Source organism: Anabas testudineus, chromosome 8, assembly GCF_900324465.2.
Source record: "Anabas testudineus chromosome 8, fAnaTes1.2, whole genome shotgun sequence".
Taxonomy (NCBI): domain Eukaryota; kingdom Metazoa; phylum Chordata; class Actinopteri; order Anabantiformes; family Anabantidae; genus Anabas; species Anabas testudineus.
Genome location: NC_046617.1, coordinates 3,615,133 through 3,629,067, shown reverse-complemented (window position 1 = coordinate 3,629,067; position 13,935 = coordinate 3,615,133). Strand labels below are relative to the sequence as shown.

General features: G+C 41.4%; 1 protein-coding gene across 5 annotated transcripts in view; it reads right to left on the bottom strand.

The window, feature by feature from the left end:
* Positions 1-7,375: 7,375 nt before the first annotated feature.
* Positions 7,376-13,935, bottom strand: part of LOC113153524 (thyroid hormone receptor alpha) — a 68,648-nt gene continuing 62,088 nt past the window's right edge. For all 5 annotated transcript variants that reach the window (XM_026347211.1, XM_026347226.1, XM_026347203.1 and 2 more), the window contains one exon: positions 7,376-13,789. In XM_026347211.1, coding sequence (XP_026202996.1) covers positions 13,539-13,789 — 251 coding nt within the window. In that variant the 3' untranslated portion in view covers positions 7,376-13,538. The remainder of the gene's footprint in view (positions 13,790-13,935) is intronic.

The following is a 13,935-nucleotide window of genomic DNA, read 5'->3' as shown; positions in this document are numbered from 1 at the left end:
TAAAATGAACCAACTGCGTTCCTTTCCTTTCTTGTTTGTGTGTTCGGTGAGTGTCTTGTATCTAGTAAGTAGATTTTGTTTTATTGTTCTGTCTGTTTCCCTAAACAGTAGTTATAACTTGAACACGTGATAGGCTACTTGGCTGTAACACTGATTGCTTTGTCCAGTAGAGAGGGCAGTAAGGCTACTCTGGTTGTACCTGTGCTAAAGTGGACATGCTGAACAATTCAAACTGTAGGGTCTCCACCAGCACCAGTAGTTGAAATGAAACAATCAAGATGTGAGCAAAGTCAAGACTTCCTGATTTAATTCAAGGGGTTTGACAAAAGTGCAGCAGTAACCATTCATCAATACTTGCACTCTTTATACACACACACTGCCATTTTGGGGGCTCATAAACAATGGAATAAGACTAATTTAATTACAAGCAGAAGGATTGCCTTTAACTGCAAAAATCCCTAGAAGTAATTTGACCTTTGTGTTCTTGAGTGTTACCAGTGTTTCACACCTAGTTGTGAAGCCTGTGTATTTAAATTCAAGGATCTCCTGAATGTAGATTTTGACAGCGACACAACTACTTCCTCAACAGTGTTCTTGGCTTGACTGGATACAATGTCATTCCATTATTTATGGACCAACCTGTATATCTGCTTTGAATAATGTGTCACATACAGAGTAGTGATCACTGGATGTGCTCACTTTATGCTTATTACCCACAAGTTCAAATACCTTTCTAAAATTGCCTCTATTCCTTCTCCTGCATCAAAACAGTCACATACAGTGGCAACAAAAAGTGAACCTTGTAATTTCATGGTTTTCTTCATTCATTTGTCATAAAATGTGATCTGATCTTCATCAACAGTATTAACAAATATGTGCCTAAAATAACAACACAAAAAAAATCTGATCTTTCATATCTTTTTTGAGAACAACCATAAAAACCTCATAGTGCTAGTGGAAAAAGTATGTGAACCCTTTGAATTAATGACTGGTTGGCCCCCCATGGCAGCAATAACCTGAACCAGCCCCTTGCTGTAGCTGTGGATCAGACCTGCACATTGTTCAAGAGGAATTTTTGCCCGTTCTTCCAGGCAGAACTTTAGCTCTGTCATATTCTTTGGACATCTCATGTTTGTGGCTCTCTTCAAGTTGTTCCATAGCATCTTTATTGGGTTGATGTCTGCCATCAATGCCCATAAATGAGTCCCACACATGAGAACTCTAGTTCGCTCACACTGACAATGTTACTTTGTTAAAATTAAATTACCCATCACATGTTTTCAAAAGTAAAAATGGTTTGATGCATATTGATATTGGACATAGTTCTTACTTTCTTTAACCTGCTCAGTTTGCATTTTAATCCCCTTCACCCTGGGAATAAAATACCTGGATAAAAATAACTGGACAAAAAGGCTCTGAGCTGGATGTACTTTCTGAGGAGGCTCAGGTCCTTCAACGTCTGCAGCACCATGCTGTAGATGTTCTATTAGTCTGTGGTGGTCAGTGTCATCTTCTATGCTGTGGTCTGCTGGAGCAGCAACATGAAGGTGTCAGACACTAACAGGCTGAACAGACTGATCAGGAGGGCTGGCTCTGTTCTGGGGGTGGAACTGGACCCTCTACATGTTGTAGCTGAGAGGAGGATGCTGTCCAAACTCCTCCAATTCTGGAAAATCCCTCCCACCCACTACACAGAGGAGGACATTCAGCCAGAGACCGATCAACACCAAGTGCTCCACGGACCCCCCCTCATGATGATACTTTCTAATACCGCCTGATAAATCGATCAATTTATAAATTGATCAACACCAGTACATTCATTCATTAAACTGAGTTGTTAAAAGAGAGATTTTTACACGTTGCCACTAGAGGGCACAGCTACCCACAATGTCCTCTCTGCTCTTCCTGTGTAGTCATACGTGATATTAATCTTATCCACCATTATGTGTTATGTCTATCACATTCATTTTTGATATAGATAAGCAGTCATTTTCACATACATTTGGACAAACAGCTAAAAGAAAAAAAGATTTTACGATCACAGTCTGCTGAATTATAAAAATTGCTTCTTCCTGCCATAGGTTCACCATCAAAACCACTTCCCTTTGCCTCCCTCTAAATCCCTACCATGCTGCCCCTGGTCTTTTAGAAGACGCCTTTTTCTCCCCTCTTATTAAACGAGTGTGTGTGTGTGTGTGTGTGTGTCTTTTCCTTTCCTCTCTCCCTGTCTTCATCTGCGTCCTGGTCTGACACATGGAGTTGATGTGAGGACATGTCTGTTAGGAGAGGAGGGTAACTCCCTTACATAACACCAGTCTGCATGAATGAATCCACGGGGGTGGGGCAGCCATGTGCTTTCAAGTGCATGTGTGATGGAGTGGTTTGGGGGGGGGGGTTAGGTGGTTGTGTATGCACTGAAGTATGAATGAGCTACGTGGATCCTGTAATGCTGTTGCTCAGTGTTCAAACCAACAGGAAGTTCATTTAAATTCTACTGGGGATTTTCCAAATACTTAATGAATATGTAGAAATAACTAAATATTTCCCCTGGATCAAACTGTGCAGCCATAAACACAAAAATGAGGAAGTTAATCAGAACGAGCATAAGCTGACACCTCAGGGGAGGCCGGTGCTGGCCCTCGAGGACGCTGTCCTGCTTGTTTTCCAGCAATCTCTGCACTTCCAGCTTCTGGTTGACTGAACCAGGTAATCAGCAGTGGGTAGCTGGTTTTCTGGGATGCATGTGGCCTATTTGGACAAGTCAGCTGATGGAATCAGTGTCACGGTGGGATCAGTATTCGCATTAAACTCTCAAACCCAAATTGTTGAGCTGTTCCTTTAAGGGAAACTACAGGGGAAACTGGATCATAAAGTTTGAAAAAGATGTGTTTATAAATCAGAGTGGCAAACACGTGTGCAAAGTAGAACATGAACTTTTCTTAGAATTCACATGTTCATATAGAAATATTAAATTTATAAGCACTGTCAGTGAATGTGAGCATCATCAGAAAACTCGGTTCTATTTATGGAGCCTTGCTGGAAGCACTTTTCCTTTAGATGAAGGGAAAAATCTGTAATGGATGTCCCAGCCTGTCAATATGTCTGTGCAAAAGGGTGGATGTGTTTCTCTCCACACACACACACACGTGCATGCACACACACACACATAATGCACGATCCACGCTTGTAAAAACTGTAGCATGCCTGCTCTGTACCAGATGTGCCCTTCTTTGTTTTTTTTGAGAGGGAAGGAGGGGATGGTGTGGATGAGGGGTGGGGGTGGGGGGGGGATGTGCAGGACTTTGGATTGGTGGAGAGCAAAGCTGCTCGTTGTTACATCATCTCCACCACAACAATCCTAAAACAAATTTGACATCGACAGCCTCAGACTTTGTAATAATTTAGCAGTCTATTTCCAAATTTAGCAGAAGTGCACCACAGATAACCCACTTAGAGAGTGCATGTGCAGCACAGCAGTCAACAACCCGTCTTTATTCCACACGAGAACATACACGGGCTGATTTGGGAGGGAAGCTGGATTCACAAATTGTGAGGAGAAGTTGGTGAATTAGACTTGTCTTCACTAGCAAATCTAATTGAATGCATGTAATCAAATCCGATTTGGGATGTTGTGATGTGAGTGGTTATTGACTTTAGACCGGGAGGTTTCACAACCCTGACAGCAGCCTATGGGAATAGTAGTGTCAGCTGGTACTGATCTAAAGTGGTGAGACGCACCAAAGTTTTACAAACAGTGAACAGAAGGATGATGTGCAGAATTAGAAAGAACAGAGACACAGGAACACATAGGCAAATGTTTGGACTTTTATATGAAGGTTGGCTTCAGTACATTAACTATTACAGGTGCCGTAGGGCAAAACTTCACGTTTTTCAGCATCTCGAGTAAAAAAACATATTGTGAAAAGATTCAGGGACTCTCAGTGTGGAAAGTGAGAGTAGAAACCACCTTTGACTTCAACAGTGGTTTCTGTCTTTGGTCTTTACACACTACACACAGAGTCCCTGAATCTTTTCACTCTGTTCTGTGCTGACAGACGTACGTTCTTTGCAATATTGCAGTGAGAAATATTCTATTGGAGCTGATCGACAATCCTCTCACAACGTTTAGCACAAAGTGGTGACCATGACCCGTGTCTGCTTGTAAAGGCTTCTCTGGAAATAGACTTTGTATTTACAGATCCCAGTGGTCACGGCTGACTACCAGAGTGGTACAGCATGAGCTGGATGTTAGATAAGCTTCAAGTCGTTAGTCCTCTGATTTACATGGGTAACTACAGTAACTGTAGTTACTACAGTAACTGTAGTTACTACAGTAACTGTAGTTACTCCAGCTTCATGTTGTGATTGATCGCTGCTGTCAGCATCCAGGATCGCACCATTCGCAGACCGAGTGTACCTGTGTATCAAAGCTGCTACTGCTGTCGCTGTCATCAGCCTGCGACGCCCGCTCAGCACCTCGCCGCCCCGATCACGCTGCAGCTTTCCCTGCTCTCCGTTTGCCAGCGTGGATCCCAGCTGAGTCATCTTCTTCATCTTCGCAGTCAGGAGGTGCGGGGTCGACAGCTGATGATTCTCCCTGCTGCTGAGTGACATTTCTCCATTTGTCATTTCCATTCCACCTCATGTACAGAGCTGAATGTTCTGTAGGTGGATCTGGCTCCAGCTGACAGGAGAAATGTGAGGAACGGTTTCCAGTCCACTGCAGTCCTGCTGTTATGCCAAGTGAAAAGCTTTAGCACACAAAGCGCTGGTTTCAGAGGAGCCAGGAGGAGGCCTCAATCAGCACTAGTTGCACTTAAGTAACTTTTAGACTAGTGGCTTAAAGTTGGCTTAGTCAGTCGGAAACTTTATTAGTCCCAGAGGGAAGTGGTTTCACCTTCTTACAGCTGCTGTGAGCTGTAACCACAACCAGAAACCAACACAAATCAAATGGAAGGAGACATCTGTAGTTTCTTATTTTCTGTTTTTTAGACCGCAGCATCTTAAATGACATTTAAAAGTTCTTCCACATGTACTTATGTCCACACTAAACTTAGATTTACTCTAACAGCTACTGTTAGGTAAACATTTCCCTGCTTTAGCTGAAGTCCGTAACCTTCCTACTGATCATAATCACGTTCCATCAGATTGGATGGGAAGTGTGTGTGGACTGCCATCTTCAGATCTCTTCACACTTCAGGTCGATCTAAGATATGAGAGAAGTGCCAGAGACAGTGCTGGGAGTTTAACTGTCTCACCAGACAAGACGATGATTGTCCTCATGCTCTCAGGGAAAATGAGAATAAACAGGATGCACCTGACCACAGAATAAAGTGTGATTACTTAAAGTAAAGGATATTTCTACAACATGTTGGGATTTAGTTTTTACTCTTGGGCACAAATTTCATTTGAAATGTAGTTTCCAAAGCTTAAGGGGGTCTGAAATGACTGTATTTATAAAACGGTTACGTGTACTGTCAAATATCCCCTTTCAGCTGGAACAGAAATAAATGAGTTAACATTAAAAATGAATGTTACATAGCCACAAACACAAACAGATTTGAGCCCTTGAGATGCCATTCTGTGATTACAAATCCATGACCAGCATGTGTGTTGAGCTGCAACCAGCATCTCGTTCAGCTTTACATTCAACACTGTGCCGTGCCGGAAACATATCGACGCTGTGTAAACAGGAAATAGCCGACTGCTTGTTCGGGGCTCCCAGAGGTGTCTCTAGATACACTGAGGATTGAGTTGCGTGCTCATTGCATAATGTCACTGTGAAGGGGAGCTGCAGGGGGCATTAACAAAACCAGGAGAGCACATATTATCACCTTGGGATTAGCAATAGTGTGGGAGACGGGGGCAGAACACAGGTAGATGAATCACAATAATAATAAATAGCTGATGATAAATACTCATGGCTTCACATTTCATGCTATCAATTCTTTATTGACATAACAAAGTGCAGTAATTTTCTTTTTTCTGTAGCCACATTAGCATATTATCACAGTGATGTATTTTACAGGCTCAACAGATCTTTTTTTTTTTTCTTTTTTAACCAAATTCACTCCTGTGAGTTTACATGTTGAGCGTTTCTTTCTCCCCACTACAGCTTATATGAGAGACATGGAGAGAGTTCACCCAGCAGCTCCAAACTGTCCTGACAAAAACTCTTCAAGCCACAAAGTTTAATTCAAAAAAGTTTAATCTTCCTGAGACTACCGGATCAATATTCTGATCACCGCTGGTGATCCCCTACTCTTGAGATCTTTCCTCCTTCCTAACTCTGGCACAAAGCAGTGTGATGAGGTATGACAAGTTGTACAACTCTCTCTCTTTGTTTGGTTTCTACTTTGTGGTCTTTTTAATGTGTTTGCTGACATATTTTCATTTTTAATGGTGAGGTTTTTTGTTTTTTTTTCCAACAAAAGCAATGTTCTTGTCACAACAGTGAGATTACTATATTGCAGATTTGTACATCGCAAAATGAGCCCTGGTTCTGATGAGTTCTGAGCCATCGGAAGGCAAAGATCAAGACGTGATACAGCCCAAGCAACTGTGGAAAGCAGGATTCAGGTTCAGCCACGTTCAGTTCAACTATTCAAAAAATAATAATAAATTAAATTAAATGTAAAAATTAAAAAAAAAAAAGTACTGCAGGAAGAAACAATACAGTGCTGTACATAACAAGCCTTAAGGGACTGTATAAAAATACATTTTTCCTTAACAGATTTATATTTTATTTACAAATTCTCTTGGAAAATCGGTGCACTTGTATTTCTGTTGTGTTTTTCCTTAACAAAGTCCAAGGTATCAATAAAATATTACATTGTTCCTGTGTAAAATAAATTGAACAGTGTCAACAAGCCCTGTCTTGACACTGGTGACAACTTAGTGAAGCTATATAAGCAGTGTTCAGCCTCCGTCTCTAAGCAAATAATTTTCATACAGTCCCCAAAAATGCATCGATCGTACCAGTAGTAAATAGAATGAAACTTCCAATGTTTTCTTTATGGAAGAGTCACCAGATGTTATATCTGTTTGGATTACAATATGTCATTTCCCTAACCCTTGTGACTTAGCTGACTGGATAACATTTAATTCCCACTGAGCTCTATTGTTTTTAAATCAGTTACAGCTGAGCAAATGCTAAAAGTGTTTTATATTGTTGACTAGTTGTCAAATTAGCCTCAAAAAGTTTAGAGAATTTATGAGCTTGACATGTTGTTGATCTCTAGTTAGCTGTTTGTGGTGGTTTTTCTAATGGCAAGTTCATGTAAATAAAGAGTTTAAAGAACACATTTGAACAATACTTATTTATACATATCTATTAAAGTGCTCACAGCAAAGCCAGCTGTGCTGTATAGTGCTAAAACTCTTGTTTGTATGGGTCTACTCCTACAAATTACTCTGATCGTGTGTGTACGGTCATTATAGATTTGAACAGCAAAAAGGCACTAAAATGTTAAATGCTAAATCTAACTACGTATCTCAAGTCGCTGGCGATTTTAATGGCGTCGTTTTTCAAATAGCTGAACTGATGGTGAACTGATCCCTGGGTGACATCTGAGCACTAGCTACTACTGCACCAACAAAGCTCTGAAAGTGCATATAATGTACAGTCATAGTCTCACAGTAAAGCATCAACACACATAGACAGACATTCACTTACCAGGAAAATCTGATGCAACTTAATAAAGACATAACATATGATCTATCTTACTTTACATCCCTCAGGCATTTCAGTTCTCACACACAGTTTTTCTTTTTTTTTTTTTTTAACCAGACTTATCAATATCAGTCTGTCACGATTGGGATTTAAACCTCTCCTGCAAATCACCCACCCTTGAAAAAGCAGAACAACAAACACTTGGTGCATCAACGACATCAACAACAACATGAGTGTGGGATTTCACACCGTGTCTTTAATTGTACAATTTCAGTATTTTACATTCCACATATGGACATATTCCTGCAGGGATTGTCGTCTTTCTCCACCAAAGAGTGCTAGCGTGTGTGTGTGTGTGTGTGTTTGGGGGATAAGACTGAGAAAACAGGAGAGTGGAGAGGAGGGAGAGGAGAGATCGCTGTGAGGACAGAATAGAAACAGGAGGAAGAGAGAATTAATGTTGACTTACATATGTTTTCCCTGGGTAAGTAATAAAAATAGTAGTAATTCATTTGTGGACATTAATTTGCATGACAGCTGACCTGCTGAGTGGTGAACAGAGTTTTGTGCCTTTCTTCAGCTTAGCATCAAGTTCACATTTTAGTTTATTGTAAACGCAACCCAAACTACGATCTAGGAGGCAGAAAGAGAGCAAACAATTGTGGTCACTGTGTGGAAAAGACGGAGACTCTCCGCGTCGTTACAGTGATTTACTGTTGCAAGAAAAAATGAATTTCTAGGGAGGCCTGTGTATCACCACAATAATTCTCTGTTTCTACTATTAACTGTATCTTGTAGAAAGCAAGGAAGAAAGTTTTAGAACATCTTCACTCATGAATGCACTGTGCAGATGTATGAAGCCACAAAAGCTGGAATAAGCGCCGCGAGTCATTGCATCTTGAGTCGTTGGTCATGTGGAAAAACGGGCCCCAGTGTGCCTGACTGCAGTGCTACTATGACAGCTGAGGTCATACTGGATGGATTGGCCTGTTGTCTGAACACAGCACTATGATAGCCAGCATCAATGTCCTTGTAAAATGGCTTTTAGGTGAGCAGGATGGTCGCTGACTATCGGTCTGTCTCTCTCTGCTATGCTGGTGCAGCTGACCATGGCTGAAGGCAGTGTGCTCTGTGGTGCTGGTGTTTTTTTTGTTTTTTTTTTAAAGGAGAACTGGGGGACGATTTCTCCAGTGAGTCTTTCGGGTGAGAGAGACAGACAGGCAGACAGAGAGGCTGTGCTGCCAGCTCGCATCTAAATCTCAGTTCATGGAGCAGATCTGATCTCATTTTGTAGTCCCAAAACATATCTGTTGGAGGTACCTCTTTTGCTCTATGAAGTGATCTAGAGGTATTCAGAAGGTGCGTAAACTATGAAGATTATTTTGGTGATCACCGCAAGGCAAACAAGTGTCCTCATACATTGTACTTTACATTGCACAATGTTCAAAGAGGCGGGTAAACTGAGATTTAGACAGCCTACATGACTGCTCAGACGGAATCAAGCTGGCAACATAACACAGACACAGACAGCCCCAGTGCCACAGACAATACCATGTATGTATACACTCAACTGGCAATTCATTAAGCACACAAAGTGAAAACTAATGCAGACTAATACAACGATAAATCCTCAGTTTTGTTCAAACTGTTTCTTTTAGAAGTGGTGATTCAACTTTCTGATGATTTTGGAGAATGCTGTTGCATCATACAAAGGTGTTTCTGTTATTTAGCCTGTCGTCACTGATATAAATGGGGTGGACATAAGAGAAACACTTGTAAGTATAATGCGATAAAATACATAGGAGTACTTAATACACTTCCAACAGACTGTATATTTTCACTTATCATGAAATGCTTTTAAATACTGTGGTGTGGTGAACTACTGCTCTCTGTGAGGCACGTTACCATGTCAGCCTTCCTAAACCAGCAGCTCCCTGTCTGAGCCATGACCTGGTTGGCAGCACGGCTTTCATTCACAGTGATAGTGAGCAGAGTGCGGCACAAACACAACAGGCCTGGAGAGGGCAGGTGTGAAACTCTACTGCTTGATCACCCTATTGCTGCGGCTCCTGCTTTGTGTGTGTGTGTGTATATCCCTGTATAATCATAGATTACGGCTCTATTTCAATACCCTGCAACACAGATTAGTAACACTGAGAGTGGAGGCGCCTAAAGGCCACTGTCACAGTCCTTGGTAGTTTCAACAGGTATTCAAGAGATGAGATCATGGACCGTATGTGTGTCATATTCAAAAGATTATTTAGAAGAGGTCTGCTAAAGACAGGAAGGAACAGGGAACATGTGGAGGAAAGTGATAAAGGAACAGATCAGGACTACTAAGGGATACAGATGTTGTGGCTTAAGTGCAACAGAAAAAAACCTGATTCGTAGTGGATGGCAAGTTGGGATATGGTTTGTGGAGCTTATTTCAGCAGTGATTTATTCGTTCTTTACGTTTCTGACACAGAGCAGTTGCTCAGAAAAGTTTCTCATATGGTTCGGTGTCCACTTCTGCTGTGACGGCGATGGAAGGGTCTGAAAATTAGGTGCTAGAAACCGTCTATTTTTGTGTGGCGGTTTACTGTTGGCTTGGCCTGAGTCACTATTTGCCACAGTTGTCCCCCCCCTCCCTCCCCAGCCTGGATGAAACCATATCCACAGGTAAATACTGCTGATTCACATGCTGCTTATTTACTCCCAGCCGCCACCCACAATACTCTGTTGGTCTGACCTAATCATGGCTTCCACTGGAGTCCCACTTTCCAGCTTTTGTTGTCCCCCTGATAGTTTCCTTTAAGCTCAGTCAGCATGCTGCAATGTCACAAATTCACCCCTACCCTCTTTGTCATTTGAGATTACCACACAGAAACAGAATCCAAAGTGACAGTTGGTCCCACGAGGTGTGTGATAAAAAAGAAAAATTACAAAGTCTGCCATGTTGATCTGTTGAGCTGTTCAGAATACCTGCTGTATACTGTTGGTGCAACAGCGCACACAATAAATCTATGTTGGCCAAACGTTTTTGCACTGTGTGAGAGAGAGGGTGTGAAGGTATATATGTGTGTACATGGACATACATGTAAGTGTGTTGCAGACAGAGGGGCAGCTGCACTTAGATGAGAGATGAGGTAGAATCTGTAGGTTTCAGGTGGGACTTGAAACAGGGAGCGGAGACAGGGGAGGCCTGCAGAGGTAACTGACAACATGCCAGCGCTGAACCTATCACTAGGAAGCAGGGGGGTGTGGAGGTGGGGCTATAGTGCGATGAGCAGGGCAGGGCTCCAATGAGAAGACAGACCCACATTCACACATGGAGACCGGTGGTGTGGTGCAGCCCAGTGGAGGTGTTTAGGAGGGAGAAGAGACGAGCAACAAAACAACTGAGGTAATACCTATTAAAAATAAATAAATAAATAAGAAAGAAAAAGAGAAAAGAATGGCGCGTGTATAACCTGCATGTGTGTTTATGTGTGTGAGGTAATCATAGCAGGAGGTATACAAGAGTTTATATAGTTATACACGTGTGTGTGTGTGTGTGTGTGTGTGTAGGAGGTCTTTTATAATTAGTTTTAAGCCTGACTGTTTTAAGTACAATGGCTGCACTGCACAACAAAAGTAGTGGACAAACTTTCTTTGTAGCCCATAGCTGCAATATAATTTGTCATGTATAGGATTAAAACAGTGCTTTCTGTAAATCTACTGAATGATGAATGGGACTTTATTATACTTATGCATAGAAAACATGTTTTGATTGTCCTGACAGCAAAGTAACATATGCAAATGCTAACGCCAGTGAATTTACACACCAAACTATTAGCACGTGTTCATATTGAGTGGCCAGAGACCAAAACCTCAAAAACTCGGGTTTGTTCTCCACCAACTCATAGGGGAAATATTTAGCTGTTTAACTGTTAAATGCTACTATGTTTACCTACTAGTCACTCACTTTGTCTTTGTAATGTTTGGTGATGGCTAGCCAGCACACAGAACATTTTAGGGTTGTTTTTTTTTCTGAAAGTAGCTGCTGTAGTAGCTTAGCTTAGCTTAGCTTAGCTTAGCTTAGCACAAAGGCTGGAAACAGGAACAGCAAGTGTGGTTCTCTTCAGAGAGGACAGTCTGGCACAAACCAACAATGTGTACTATGTATACTTGGACAGAGCTAGGTCTACACGTCCTGTTGTCTTCAGTCTTGGTACAAGGTTAAGCTAACCACCTGCTGTATGTGTATTTTAAAACCGTTAAACTATTGCTGGAGGAAGCAAAACTTCAAATCTGTTGAAGAAGACCACATTCTCTATTCAGTATGATCACAAAGAGCACCAGCCTATAACCTATAATGTCTTAGAACTGTAGTTATACAGTCAGACATATTGATTTTCATAGCAATAAAAAGCTGTAGTAGTTTGTCCTAAGAGGAGCAAGTTAGCATTTAGCTCTTTCAGTTCACTTGTCTTGATATGAATAGTTTTTTTTTAAGGAGTGGAAAAACTGACTGGCTAAAAAGTAAATGGAATTAATCTACTATGGGAACCAAATGGCAATGAATCTAATAGTTATAGATCAATATAGACCCATTGTTGACATTTATGGATTTAGGTTAAAAGGGGTTAGAAATAAGGTCTTTGATTAACTAGTAAAGAGATTTTCACGTTTAATTCGCTAACATTAAACACCTCCGTTGATACCTGACTCGTTAACTCGTTACCTCGTCATAAAAAAAATGCCAGTACAGAGGTTGAATATAGATTTGTCAAGATAAGGTCAAGCTGTGAGGAAATACCACTGTAGAAGAGGTAAGTGTGATAAATTAAATTCAAAGTTGGAAGCAGTTAGAGGCTTAGTGGTGCTGACGTCCAAGTCTTGCGACCGTGGTGTAGTTTGTCTATAGATTAACAACAGATGTTTACTTAATATTTAGGCTAGCTAAAGTGGTGTTCATTCCTGAAGATAACCTCACCAAGTATCATTAACTTGTGTTTGACAGAGAGCTTCTATTATAAAATAACCCAATGCAAAAATCCCATTGGCTTATTGTTCAGGAAACCAGGGTGATGCTAACTCCCGGGTTGGCCTTCACATAGGTATGTTTGTATAAATAATACATTATAGGGATCATACAAAGTGTAACTTCTACACAATAGCAGAGAAATAAATGGGCAAGTAAGGATGACATCTCTTTAGGGTTTCTCCTTAAACTATCACCACCCACACAGTGAAAGAAGAACTACATTTTAAAGTTTGAGGTAAACGGGAAGGGGTGCATTTGGTACATGTACATCACTCATAGGGCCTTGGCAATGGAGATGGGTGTGTGGGAGAGGGTGGGCGGGCGTCTGTTTGAGGAGCTAATGGTCAGATCCCAGAGATAAGAAAACTACTCCCCTTTACTGAGGTGAGAAGTGGGTGTGGAAGGAGCAGAGACAAACAAGCCCCTCAGTTTGCAATACTTGCAGGTCCACAACACAGCTGTTTGTCCGTACAGGGGACTGAGTTTTTCGGTTTGCATATAGATATACTGTATTTTCACTGCAGTGTGTTGGGATTTAAATATGACAATGCTGTACTTTGTGTGTTACCTCTTAGTATGACAAAGATCAGAGCCAGATTGTCAGTGTGGTTCTTTCTGGTGATGCTGATGTGTGTGTTTGCTGGTGGCAGGGGGTGGGTTGAAAGAAGAAAAAACAAAAAAACAAACAAAAAAAAAACCAAACAAAAAACAATATCTACAGGGCATCTTCCCAATGAAGAAAAAGAAAATCCAGTTTTTGTTCTCTTATGTTACTTCCCCCATACTTCCTTTTCCACCAAAACCACAGCGATTTTGTTTCATTCTGTGTCCAGGGTTCTTCGAGAGGATGCCATAAAGTCACATGTCCTGGTCCTCGAAGACCTCCAGGAAGAGTGGGGGAAACAGTTCGTTGGGACACTCAACTTTCATGTGGAGGAAGCGGCTGGCATGGCAGGCTCCAATCATACGCAGGTCTGTCACCTTCATCAGCAGCTTGGGCCAGAAGTGGGGAATGTTGTGCTTGCGGTAGTTGATGTAGTGCTCGAACGCCAGCAGGTAGGCCTCCTGGCACTGCTCGATCTTCTCCACACTGGTCAGCCCACAACGATCTGGGGTGATGACAGAGAGAAAGATTGTATTTATATATATATATATATATATATATACACTGATATATATATATACACTGAAAATATCTACTTTATTCTGGTCTCATCAAGAGGTGATTGAACAAGAAAAAGAAAATCTGAAATTG